Source organism: Oreochromis niloticus, linkage group LG22 (assembly GCF_001858045.2).
Source record: "Oreochromis niloticus isolate F11D_XX linkage group LG22, O_niloticus_UMD_NMBU, whole genome shotgun sequence".
Taxonomy (NCBI): Eukaryota; Metazoa; Chordata; class Actinopteri; order Cichliformes; family Cichlidae; genus Oreochromis; species Oreochromis niloticus.
The window spans coordinates 12,915,713-12,928,938 of NC_031985.2; the positions used below are offsets into that span (position 1 = coordinate 12,915,713).

General features: G+C 39.1%; 2 protein-coding genes across 3 annotated transcripts; one reads left to right on the forward strand and one right to left on the reverse strand.

Annotated features, from left to right (window-relative positions):
* Positions 1-401: 401 nt before the first annotated feature.
* srsf4 (serine and arginine rich splicing factor 4) lies at positions 402-6,683 on the reverse strand. Of its 2 annotated transcripts, XM_013272569.3 has the most exons (6): positions 6,512-6,683; positions 5,235-5,410; positions 3,330-3,439; positions 2,662-2,876; positions 2,495-2,572; positions 402-1,379 (listed from the first exon to the last, which is right to left on the reverse strand). In XM_013272569.3, exons 1-6 carry the CDS (start codon positions 6,616-6,618, stop codon positions 860-862), a joined length of 1,206 nt encoding a protein of 401 aa, XP_013128023.1. In that variant the 5' UTR covers positions 6,619-6,683; the 3' UTR covers positions 402-859. The 2 variants fall into 2 exon arrangements, with proteins under 2 accessions (XP_013128023.1, XP_013128024.1); XM_013272570.2 differs by lacking the exons at positions 5,235-5,410; positions 6,512-6,683 and adding an exon at positions 3,879-5,228.
* A 1,935-nt stretch (positions 6,684-8,618) lies between these two features.
* LOC100706477 (XK-related protein 8) lies at positions 8,619-13,179 on the forward strand. The gene is made up of 3 exons (XM_003447247.5): positions 8,619-9,393; positions 10,376-10,563; positions 10,648-13,179. The coding sequence occupies exons 1-3, from the start codon at positions 9,068-9,070 to the stop codon at positions 11,355-11,357; spliced, it is 1,224 nt and encodes a 407-aa protein (XP_003447295.1). The 5' UTR covers positions 8,619-9,067; the 3' UTR covers positions 11,358-13,179.
* The last annotated feature ends 47 nt before the right edge of the window (positions 13,180-13,226 follow it).

Genomic DNA, 13,226 nt, shown 5'->3' on the forward strand with positions numbered 1-13,226 from the left:
AACAGGTTTCTATGATTTATCCCACTTAAATGTCTGTCATGTGGAAAACAGGTGGCTTGAATGAGTTTTATAAATTTAAATGTAATATTAAGCTTGGTGTGAATAAAAATGTACCCATTAATTGTTTATTAGACAAAAACGTGTAATCAGCTGAGTTTGAGGGGAATTTACCAAGATATGAAACTGAAGCCTGCCAGCACCACTGCAGTCAAACTAGCCTTTTACTTTACAAAACACATCTTTGGCTTTTTTAAAAACAAATAAAAACTACCTTAAGTTTTTCTAAGCCAATTAATCTTATGTTAACCCCTAACAAAACAAAACCCAAAAACATTTTCTAAAAATTGTTCAAATTCTTTTCTTCATCATGCAAAAATAAATAAAAATAAGAGCCGACCTGCTTCCCTCACACACCGAATTTATTACCAACACAAACATGACTCTAACAAGTCAAGAACAAGCATTTTTTTTTTTTTTTTAATGTGAAACAAAGATTACAAGGATTTCACAAAAGTGGGGAAGGTGTTCCCAACCAGCATATCGACAAAAACAGTATGCTTCTACATTTGATTAAAAAAGGCTAAGACAAATACCATACCTTCGTTTCAACTTATAAAACTGACATTGCACCCTGTTGTTATTTTTACAAACACCTCTAATGAAAACGTATGTTGGTAAAGGGCAAATGAAATGGAGTAGCATGTGCATAAGAGACATCGAGCATGAGCGCCTGGTATTCTACAGCTACTTATCAAAAAACAGGAGGTGAGGATAGTGTTGTCGGGTACGGGGAATGTAAATAGAGGGCAGGAGGGAGACACTGGGAGGAGGGCTTGTGACAAACAGTCCAAAATCTGAACTAGGAGCGAGAACGGGAACGAGAACGAGACTGGGAGCGGGATTTAGAGCGGGACTCCGATCGGGAGGCGGAGCGGGAACGGGAGCGGGCTTTGGCAGGTGAGGGGGAACGGGATTTGGACTTTGATTTAGACCTGGCTCTGGATTTGGACTCCTCAGGAGACTGAGAACGGGAACGAGAACGAGAGCGTGAGCCTCTCTCAGGCTCGCCGCCCTCGTCATCGCTCTTGGGCTCCTCGCGGCCCTTTGAGACAGATTTCCTTGACTGATCCTTAGCTCCAGATGCAGAACGAGATCTAGAACGAGACCTGGAGCGAGACCGAGAGCGAGACCTGGACCTGGACTCCCCCTTCTTGCCCTTTTTCCCCTCTTTCTTGCTCTTTTTACTCTTGGGGCTGCGGCTCCGGCTGCGGCTGCGATCCTTGTTCTTCTGAGCGCCGTTGCTGCGCTCCTCCTCCTCCTTCTTGCCCTTTCCCTTATTCTTCTTGCTACGAGATCGACTGCGGGAGCGAGAAGCAGCCCTGTGGACAAAAGACAAACCAAGTCTTATTGCAACAAACCATCCACCAAAATTCTCATTAACATAAAGCACTGAAAAGCTGGGTAAAATTACTAGAATTTTAGGTTTTCTAAGGTCTTTTTTCTCTTTTGTGATGTTCAGCAACACAAAAATGAAATGATTGTGAGCAGCTTTAAAAGCATCTGAGAGACATAATTTAAACAAATGTCTACATCCTGTCTAAAGACAATAAAGAGAAAGTACGTACTCTTCATTCTTTTTAAAGGCCACCAAGAACGATACTCGTGTTTACAAAAAAAAGACTTCTTGCCCTATAGAAGTCTACAGTAAGACAGCCCTCAGCGCTAACCTCAGTAAACACTTATGATTAATTTATGTGATCAGTCATATTTGGTAACTAAGTATCACAAAAAGGAGGATTATCCAGCATCTGCTCATCCTTTGTTATTATTAATGACAGAGGATTAGCCAATCAGCATGCAGTCCTAATTTCAGTTGCAGTCCTGAAAACGCTCAGTTTGCAGCTTAGCGTCACTTTACAAACCAATGCCTGATGTCATCATTCTATGACAAAGACTGAAGGTTTGACCTGGAGATTTATTCACATTTATGTGCATGTATTATTAAACCCATTATGCATTTCCTTATTTTTACACACACACACACACACACACACACACACACACACACAGTAATGGATGGTCATATTTACACAAAGTCTGAATTAATGAGGTCACTATAGAAGTAAACGTAAACCTTACTTTCAGCTAGCTTTCCTCTACAGTGAGAATGAGAGCTCTATCCTAATATGGCAATCTCAGTCTCACGGCTCTGGCTGTGAGCACTGAATCTATAACGGCTTCTTACAGACAAGATGACGTAATAAGTCACAACAAAGAGGATAAGAAAGATTTACCTTTGAATTGAATCATGCAAAGTAACTCTAGTACAGTCTACGAATATGAAAGCTATAAATGAGCGTAACACGTTTCCTGTAACATACTCATAAAAACAAACTGAACTGGATACAAAGTCTCAAGGCAGCTAGTGAGAGGACAAAAACAATCTAACATCTATCAATTTCTGAACAAAACAGCAAAATAAAGTTTTTCTCACCTTGAGCGGGAGCGGCTGCGACTGCTGCTCTCACTGCGGCTGCGGCTCTTACGAGACCTGCGGCTCCTGGAGCGAGACCTGACAAAATATACCGTTTATAGGTCTTGGGTCCGACTGCAGCAGCATGCAACTCCTAATATAATACTACACAACAGTGTCGTTTTTACCTGGAACGGCTGCGGCTACGAGAATACGAGCGGCGGCGCCTGGCACCGGGACGGTCCTCAATGAGCCGGATCTTTCTGCCGTTCACCTCTGTGCCGTCGAGCTTCTCCAGGGCCCTCTTCATATCAGAGTAGAGCCTGAACTCGATCACCCCCTCATTTTTCCGGCCCTTGTGGGTGTCAGCGTAAGTCACCTCACCCGCCTGCCTCATGTAGTCCTACCAAGGAGAGCAAACAGATGAGATAATGAGAATGTGTCCACTGGACGTAAATATTTTACATAAAATCCATGAGAGCGTCTGAATCATGGATTCATATTACATGTTTTTTTATGGACAACCTGATCAGAATGGGTGTGTTGCAGTGATGCTTTATGAATGTTTATATAATTATGTGGCCACAATAAAAACAAAAATCAAATATGATGCAACGTTCTTAAAGTTGGGTAAAATTAGGCAATTTTTTTTAAAAGAAAGAAAGAAAAAGAAGGGGAAAATCTCAGTCTAGCTATGGGGAAATGTTAAAATGCTGAACCAATTGTTCACTTTTTCTTTTCTTTTTTTAAGAACTAGAAAGAAAGCACGTCAATTTTTATCAAGACTCTAAGCCTTACGTCCTTCACAATAAGTGAGAGAAGATGAGAGAGGAGGGGGAATTAAGCAAAAATGTACCTTTAAGTCTTGCCAGCTACAGCGACTGGAAAGATTCTCAACAATAAGCCGATAATCTGTCCGTATAGGTGGACCATATCTGTCTCTTCCTCCCCAGCGTCCATATCCACCTTTCAGGGTAACAAGGAAACAGAAGGAACAATGAGGACTGGAAAGCAACCGGGATGGTGCAGTCATACTAAACTTCCAGCTACACACTATTAAAATATATCAATAATCTCTTGGGAAAGGAAACAAAATAGGGAAAAAGCAAAAAGGCTGAAAAAAAGAAAAGAAAAAGCTATTAATGCCTAAAAAGACCCTAATTATTTCTTTCTATTAGTCTTTCTTTAAATTTTTAAGCCAACAAGAAAAAAAAACCCTATGGATATTAAATTTTGGTTGATCTTCAACAGACCTATTTTAATAAGAAAAAAGAAAAGAAAAAAGGAATAAAATTCAAATTAATAACTGATGGAGGAAGTACTTACGGTGAACTAAATCAAGTGTCTAATCTATCCTATCTAAAAACATTTCACTGATACAAAACATGTTGTTTTTTTCAGGCACCTATAAGAGCTGAACCCACATCTGTTCCTAACCCCATGGCATCCTCACCACCCGGCCTGGGCCTAATGGGAAAAGCGGTCTTCATTCACAATGGCTCCCTTTTTTGGTCTGCCCAGGGGCCCAGAATGGTCAAACCACACTCTTGGAAAGGGGGGACACCATGGCCAGCAATAGGGGCAGGCAGTCAGCAAAGGACTCTTTCAATTAAAACATTGAGGTTCTTTGTTAAATCTTTACCTTTAAATTGACAATCACTTTAAATGAAATAAAAACGGAATAAGACATCAATAGATTACAAGATATTTGACAGTCAAATAGTTACTCTACAATGCTCAATCAATACATTTATACTGGTTTTAATTAGTAAGCCAATTCCCGCATCATCACACATTCACATGTATTGTTAGTTTCAAATCCATCACATGGAAACCCAAGATATTTGAAGAAGTCATTGGTGGCTCTGGTGCACACAGATTTAATCATGTTACGACACCTCCTCCCACACCTGCTGTTCTTTTCTGAGTAGGAGCTGTGAAGTGATGTATAGCAAAGCAATTCAAAACCAAATTACTGCTCTGTCCAGAAACTCAGACGCACTCGCAGGCTAAGAGACCACTAGAAACCTAGAAGGCTCATTGAAGCCAGAACAATAGTGAAATGTGGACGGGTGGGAGTGGCTCAACGACCAAAACAAAGAAAATGAGGTCAGCGGCTTAGCAGGAATAATTCCCCTTTGGTTCTCAAAGAACGATCTAGAGGTATCGGGGATACACCTACCAGACACAAGGATCAGATATTGGTCAAATCTTGATTCGAAAAGCGTAATCAGACTGTGATAACATGCCAAATGGTGGTTAAACTGTTAAATGTTCACTTTAGACGGCAGAGTGGTGGCATTTTCTTTCTTAGGTTCCACCTTGCTTGTTTCCAGCTTTCCATCAGAGAAAGAAAGATGCTGCCATCTGTCAGGGACTGTATCGCAGAAGCAACAGTTAAGTTGTACAAGAGTAAGATTTCCCCAATTTAAAAAACACCACTAGAAACCAGGAATGCTCATTGAGATCGCAACAAAGGTGAACCGTGATGAAACTACTGTGGAGGTGTGACCCAGAAACTAAAATTGAATTAACAGAGAACAAGTCAGCTTCACCTCACTCCACCCAATTCTAAGAACCAGCTACAGAAAAACCACCTCTGTCAGTTTCCACCATGAAACTATGATATAAACTGAATGCACATTAGCCACCAAGGACCAGTTCTGCCCCCCATGAAATTTAAGAATTCCCTGAAATAAATGAGATTTCTTATAAATTATTATTCACGTGAAATACGGGCAATACACCGCTGGACACTTACTCCGTCCTCCTCCTCCTCCACCACCACCTCCACCACCACCACCACCATAGCCTCCATCACGACGCGGTCCCCTGGTGTGCTCCACAATGACCCTCTCTCCACACAGCTCTTTGCCGTTTAGGTCATATACTGCATCATCAGCATCACGGGGGTCATCGAATTCAACAAACCCATACCTGCAGATAAAAATAAAACATGTTTAAACAATGAAGAAAAAAGGACTTTAGAGCAGAAGTGCAGGAATGTAACAATGTTACTGATGGAAGCAGGTAACTGAGCGGGATAACTTATTATTGTTGTTTAAATTTAACCTTTTACGTGTTTTCCTGTTATCAGTGTTTTATGATAGAATACTTTATGCAAATTTTACTTAAGTTTTGCTTGTGTTTAGTTATTTTTTGGCTGACAAGCTGTGTTTGTTTTAACTTGCACAATTTATTTTCTTTTTATTTTACTAATATGCATTTTAACCTTTTTCCTATGGCTTTTCTGTATTTTTATTGAATTACTACAATTTATTAAGGTATTCGACTTGAACCAATTTTAATTATAGCTCTCATTTAATATTGTTGGCTGTTGTAATACAGAAATTTCTCAATACACCAGTTTACTTCCTCAAATGTGAACAAATACAATTTTATTTGCTTTGCATTTTTGTAAATTAGATATCTCAGCTATCAGTGGGTATTTTTCCATAGCTTTGTGACACACTACAGGTCAAATAATCGAACTTCACAGACTATTCATCCATATTATAGAGACAATAAACACCATCCGGTTGGAGCCTTAGATTTTAGCGGCACTACACGTTAATTTGTTCAGATTAGCGCCAGTATGACCGCAGATATTTTACGTAAAGGAAAGCTATGCATACAGTTGAAAATATTTCGACTACCATTTTCATATTGAGTTTAAAATATGACGGTGGGTGAAGCTACAGCTGCAGCAGACCGTTTGCGTGTAATGCACACAGCCGCCTTTGACTTTGCCACGTCCATCATTAGCTCGCTAGCGGTTTGGCGCTAACGCAAACAATAGGCAACAATAAAGACGGAAAAAATTAGCTTGACCTTTACATCGATAAAACAAGCACTCATGCAAAACTGAGACGACCGTGTGGGAAAAACACACACATAATAACGGGAAAACCGAAATTTGGTGTAAAGTAGCTATATTAGCATTAGCAAGTCTGACCCGCTTTGGATTCAACAAGGCCGTACGCGGCCCTGCACGCAGCAATTTCAATATTAAACACGACTAATTCACAGCATCGTTACCCGTTTTTCAAGTCGACTTCGAGTATCTTCCCATAGCCTTTAAAGAACCTCTCTACGTCCTTCTCTCTGGCTCTGTAGCTCAATCTTCCGATATACACCCGCGACATGCTGCTGGCTCCTCCGCGCGTGCTGCCGAAACGAGAAACCCGACAACAACCAAGCGGCTACAGCGCAGGCGTGAAACTGCCGCCATACGTAAAGCCCTCCTTTGATATGATAGGCCGCGACTAAAGGGGGGGTGTCTTAAACTTGATGCCGTTCCCGGAAGTATGTCTCCCTCTCAGAATGTGTGTAAGCTAAACATTATATATATATATATACATATTTTATATTATATATATATATATATATATATATATATATATATTTTATATTATATATATATATATATATATATATATATATATATATATATATATATATATTTTATATTATATATATATATGTATATATATATATTTATATTATATATATATATATATATTTTATATTATATATGTATATATATATATTTATATTATATATATATATATGTATGTATATATATTTTATATTATATATATATATGTATGTATATATATTTTATATTATATATATATATATGTATGTATGTATATTTATATTATATATATATATATGTATGTATGTATATTTTATATTATATATATATATATGTATGTATGTATATTTTATATTATATATATATATATGTATGTATGTATATTTTATATTATATATATATATATGTATGTATGTATATATATATATATACATATATATATATATGTGTGTGTGTGTGTGTGTGTGTGTGTGTGTGTGTGTGTGTGTGTGTGTGTTAGATTAAAAGTCTAATAATATTTCTGGAACATTTCAATTTGCAGATTAGGCATGTTTCTTAAACATTTTAAATTAGTAATTTAGGACATTAACTTCATACAACATGGTTCACCTAAAGGTGAACCATGTTGTAACCAGGTTTTGCTTTTTCCCTAAAGTAAATCACCAAGACTTGGATTAAAAATGTATATCTTAATCACCCTAATTCATCACAAATTAATTTTCTGTAATTTAATTAAATGAACTGCTAAGTGACTCATCTTTTCAGCAATCAAAGCCAAAAATATTGTACTGAAGAACAAAAAGAAAACTGCTAGAGGCTGAAGATTGAATTGGTATTGAAGATTTAGCTTCACATTGAAATAGGCTGTGTAAACTAACAATTTATTCACCCAGTTCTTGAAAATGTTTTGTTTATATAATGCCAATGTGATGAAATCCTGAAAATATGAAATAATTAATTTTTAATTAAATTTTACTTTTATTAATGAGAAAAAAACCCAAAATCAACAAACAAGTGTATCTGACAAGCATGTTTTTTGAAACTTTATTTATTTTGCTAGTTAGAAAAAATATCATCATCATCATCATCATCGTTTATTTATATAGCACTTTAAAAACACACAAGGCTGACCAAAGTGCTGAGCAATAGAAATATAATAGATACAATAAGAATAATAAATACGGTAAAATAATAAACATAGTGAAGACAATAAAATGTAAGTAAATACAAGTCAGTCAACCACTGAGTCAAAAGCCAGTGAATAAAAATGTGTTTTCAGTCTGGATTTAAAAACCATCACTGATGTCGATTGCCTAATGTGCGATTAGGATATTTTAAGAATTAATGAAAATAACTTTGATTGGATCAGGGTTGGAATTTACAGTTAGACCAGAGCCACAGTTGGATAGGAGTTTCCATTCCTAGTTATCACAGAAATTGTGGGGTTATTATTGAACCAAAACTATTTGTGCGAATGTGAATCTCAGTTCTGTGTGCATATTAAAATCTGTGTGTGTCTATTCAAATCAGTGTACGTAATCGGATTTCTAAATATGCAAATAAATCTGTAAGCATCCATAGCTATGAAAAGTCTCAAAGCTTTGTTTAAAACATTGAAAATACAGAGAAACTATCGGGTGCAATTCACGCAAAGGTATAACAGTGGGAGATTGGTCCGTGAAGGATTTGCGACAAGACTCACTCCCTGATGGCACCGGATTACAAACAACAAATAGACGTTAAAAGCGTAGTTAAACAACTACAGAAACTTTGTGTGTGTGTATAAGAAACAACTATTTGTGGTGGCCTAAGAGTACTATAATCACGAGGCCGTTGCTGGAAAGTCTCCGCAACTGCTGGCTTCATGCCTGAAATCAAAATGGCGAATGTCGGAAAGCGGTTCGCGGTGCTGTGACTGTGATGCTTTTAAAACCTGCATGGGCCGCGGTGGGCGGGGCTAAGAATAACACAAACACACCCGCTGTTCTCTTTGGACGTCATCTTTAGTTTTTAACGTAATTTATTTATCTTGGGGCTTAACATTAATTTACTGGAGCTCAAAATGTCAAAGCCTCGGCAACTTCTCTTCATCGTGGTGAAGAAGACTGTGGAGCCACTTTGGGAGGAAAATAACGGTACACGACGTTAGCTAAATGTTAGCTTCTCAGAAACGGGTACCTCGAGTGGACAGCTAGCTGAGAGAGGGAGGCTCAACCATGGAGCGCGGAACTTTTTCAAAGTACTCCTGGACCGACTTCGTCTTCTCCGTGATCGGAGTGTGCACTTTCCTCGCAGACTGGGGCTCCGATGTTTGGGTGGCCACTGAGTTTTACTGCCGAGGTGACTTCTTCTGGTTCGGAGTGCTGGTTGGCCTCATGGTCCTGTCGTCCGTCGTGGTCCAGATGTTCAGCTGGTTCTGGTTCAAGTACGACCGAGAGCTGCCGGGCTTCAGCGCACAGACCGGGGCGAAAAGCGTGCTCTTCGGGGACCGAGTGAAGTTATCTTGCCTGCTGCATGTCCTGCAACTGGGCTTCCTCTTTAGGTAAACCCGTAGGTGCTTTAACGCAGGGTTCCCAACTCTCAGCTGTCACCCAGCGCCACGTAAGGAGAAGACTAAAAGGCAGGATTTTATGGAAGTGTGGCAGGGTTAAAGCAATTTTATTTTAGCTCTAACACTGGGTTTTTCATGTTTGAACAGCAACAGTGCACAGTCCACAGTCCACAAATTCAAACTGAAAAATGTTTTGCTAAACATCGGGGTAATACAGCTGCTTGATTGTTCGGATGCGCATCTTCGCCTTTTGAGTTTAAGACTCGTCTTAAAACATATTTATTTGCTGAAGCCTCAGGCACTTTTTGAGAGGTTGGCTCTATTTTTCTATTTTCTCTAATCTCTGTTTTTTAAAACGTTTGATTTTATTTTCTGTTTATGCTATTTTATATGTACAGCACTTTGTGAACCCTGAAGTGCTTTATGAATAAAGGTGTTACGGTATAGTAGTACCTGTTTTAAACATTTTAAAGTTTGGTATTGATAAATAAACTCGATGTGCTAATAATTTAAAACAGTAAAACATCCCAGGTTTTAGTTTAAGGAACTAAGTAAATGTAAAACACAGCTGTTAAATATTAGTAAACCCATTTCATGTAATCACTCCCAATTCATCACTGAATCTGTTTCTCAATAAGTGTTTCAACAGCAGCTAAAGTCTCTGAATGTGTGTTGCAAAAGTTTCCTCAGCGTAGCTTTTTCACTTTCTTTATTTTGTAATCAAAAATAAAACCATATATGTTCCTTTAAAACACCTCAAGGCAGATACAAATGTCAGTGTCAGGTGTGGTGAGTTGTAAATCCAGTAAGTCTGAGCACAACTGACTGCATAAAAATGATTTAATGAGGTATGAAAAGCTCAGAGTCACTCTGTTTTTGACCTCTCCTAATGAATCATACCTGATTATTTCCATGAGTTTGGTTTGTTCATTGCTGTGTCATTTTCTCACGCTGCTCTCCCATCCGCACTCAGGCACATCTCCGCCATACGTCAGGGCTTTAGAGTCTGGTGGAGGAAAGAGGAAGGATCAGAGTATGCTGTTTACCTGATACATGACCTGAGCATGCTCCGTCTTATCGAGACCTTCTGTGAGAGCGCCCCTCAGCTCACCCTGATGATCTACGTCATACTTCGCACCAACAAGGCCAGGACCGTTCAGTGTGAGTTCTCTCTCTGTGAACAGCAAGCAAACATCACAGTTGTGCACTTGTTTACTTCCTCTTGGTTTGACTTCTGTTTTTCAGTTGTAAGTATTGCTGCTTCAACCACCTCCATAGCCTGGATGGTGGTGGATTACCACCGCTGCCTGCGAGCCTTCCTCGTAGACAAAGCCAAGCAGGGATGGGGGTCCTCCTTAATCTATTTCCTGTGGAATCTGCTGCTAATCGCCCCACGGGTGGCGGCGCTCGCCCTGTTCTCCTCTGTCCTTCCTGGATTCATCGCCGCCCATTTTCTGATGCTGTGGTTCGTCTTCCTGCTGTGGGCGTGGCAACAGAGGACAAACTTCATGGACAGCGTGGGTGGGGAGTGGCTGTACCGGTCCACCGTGGGGCTTATCTGGTACTTCAGTTGGTTTAACGTGGCTGAGGGTCGGACCCGTGGGAGGAGCCTAATCTACCATTCCTTCATGACCATAGATGGGGCGATCCTGCTGGTGACCTGGTGGTGCTACAGAGACCTGGTCCAGACCGATGCGTACGTCCTCCCACTTCTCATCTCTCTACCTCTCACTTACCTCCTGGGGCTGCTTTTTAAAACCCTGTACTACTGCTGTTTCCACCCTAAACTGTGGAGACCCCTGGGGAGGGAGCCCGGACTGCCCAGTGATCTGCCTGATGCAGAAGTGTCCTTTAGAGACTTTTCCATCCAGGACAGCACCCCGTCCTCTACACTTGTCAACAAACGCATGGCCTGCCATGCCAATAATTTTTACACGGATCAAAGAGTCCTCTGAAACCCTCACGGCACAAACGGTACCGAGCCCCCTCATCTGTGATGTCTGAGTTTTTATTGAATGAAGCATCTGTTTCTGTTTCTCAGATTTGTGCTGCAGTTTTTTTCTGCAGGCTTAGTGCACTAAAATAGTTTTCCAATGTGCACTAAAACTCTGAAATTTTCCCAGCCAAAGTGCACTTAAGAACATAAATGATTGACAAATTAAGATCAGACATTAGTTGGTCTCCAACTTGTAGCTTCATAGTCCAATGTGCACGTAGGACAATATCACCTCTGCCAATTCTGCCAATGCGAATATTCCCACTAGTGCAAACATGTCTGAAGTGAACCATTCCCTTCTGTGGCTTCAAAGTACAGATTCTAAAATCGTACATGAAACAAGAAACTTGCAATAACAAACTTGTATTTACACTAAGTGTACTTTTACATTCAAGCATAAATATACAGACAGTGTTTATATTGTGATAAAGGGGATTTCTGGATACATTTTTAACTGAAGTGTCAAATGAATAACCTGACGAGCACTCGGCTCAGTCCGGCGTTTACACAAAGATGCTCCCACAGTGGCTTCTTACAACCACAAGTACTGTACCGTAACTATACAAACACTAGTCAGCCACAACATTAACACCACCTGCCTAATTATGTGTACGTCCTCTCATGCTGTCAAACCCTCTCAGACCTGCTGGGTTACCAACACAGGAGTTGTGAGGGCGTTTGGTGGTTGGTAGGTTTATGTGTGTTCTCAGCGAATACATATTCTGCTAAAGGTTTTAGTGTTGTGGCTAATGTATAAATTACATTAGAAAAAAAATTGCATACAGCTTTAATTTTTCATTCTGTTTGAAGCAGGAATAGTTTAATAAGCTAAACCAAATCTGTTTCTGTGCTTTTTAATTGTGTTTTATTACTCCAGCCTGTTAGTAGCCTAAATATTACTGTTAAATGTGAGCAGAAAGACAGTTTTTCTATATAGGTTTTATAGTTCACTTCACTTTAGGATTTCTAGAAATAGAATGAGAATAGAATTTGAAAAAGCTAAACTTTTCTTTTATATGTAATTATAAAAACTAAGCTATAAATGGTTTAATACAGAGACTTGGTTAAAGAGTAAAATAAAAACAGCCATCTTACATTTGTACAATGTTTCTAGTGGGTTTTCTTTTTTATTAAAAGTCTGGGAGATCTGGATTTTCCCTCTAAATTGAAATTCGTTTTTGAAACACTGCAAAAATTGTTTCTGAGGTTTTAAATTACCTTTGTTGTTGTGTGTGTGTTTTATTTTATCTTGTTAGAGTTGCTGCTGGAACCTTTTTGAATGTAAATTTCACTGTAAGTTCTTCGTTCATAGTTTCTTTTCAAAAGCTGGTCAAGTGTTTTAAATCCATTAGCTTTGTTTCTCCTTTTTTCTTTTGTGTTGTAAAGCGAGTTCAGCTAACCTGCTGATTTGTCACAGACATGAATGTTTTAGATATTTCTCTGCATTTAGCTGCCAAATCTAGTGTTATTGTCGCTCATCCATCCACTATCTGTTTAGCTTGTTCAACTATGTCATGTGCCAAAGTACTTTTACTTTAGTATCCATGCAGAGCTGAAAGCACATCCTTCTCTCAGCTTTTTGAGTAAACCTGCCTCCACATCATCATTTACATCATTTACAATATGTTGAAACTCTGTTCTGTAAACAAAGAGTTGTTAGTGTTTGGAGCCACTTTTTGGCATGCTGTCAGCTGGTATGAAAAGTTAAGGGGATTACTTCCTGTTAAACATTTACCTCATCTGTCCTGTACAATTATTAAAGTAGTTCCTAAGTTAAGTCACTTCTTTTTGTTTTTGTGTCTTTCTGCAAACCAGATTGCGAGCATCC

What these genes read in the sequence shown, in the direction of transcription:
- srsf4 (XM_013272569.3), bottom strand. Translation starts at nt 6,618, where the DNA reads ATGTCGCGGGTGTATATCGGAAGATTGAGCTACAGAGCCAGAGAGAAG. An exon ending in GAAGTCGACTTGAAAAACGG is followed by an intron (nt 5,411 to 6,511) that starts GTAACGATGCTG and finishes TTTTATCTGCAG; the next exon opens with GTATGGGTTTGTTGAATTCG. An exon ending in CGTAGCCGCAGCCGTTCCAG is followed by an intron (nt 2,573 to 2,661) that starts GTAAAAACGACA and finishes ATATTTTGTCAG; the next exon opens with GTCTCGCTCCAGGAGCCGCA.
- LOC100706477 (XM_003447247.5), top strand. Translation starts at nt 9,068, where the DNA reads ATGGAGCGCGGAACTTTTTCAAAGTACTCCTGGACCGACTTCGTCTTC. An exon ending in CAACTGGGCTTCCTCTTTAG is followed by an intron (nt 9,394 to 10,375) that starts GTAAACCCGTAG and finishes ATCCGCACTCAG; the next exon opens with GCACATCTCCGCCATACGTC. An exon ending in CAAGGCCAGGACCGTTCAGT is followed by an intron (nt 10,564 to 10,647) that starts GTGAGTTCTCTC and finishes TCTGTTTTTCAG; the next exon opens with TTGTAAGTATTGCTGCTTCA.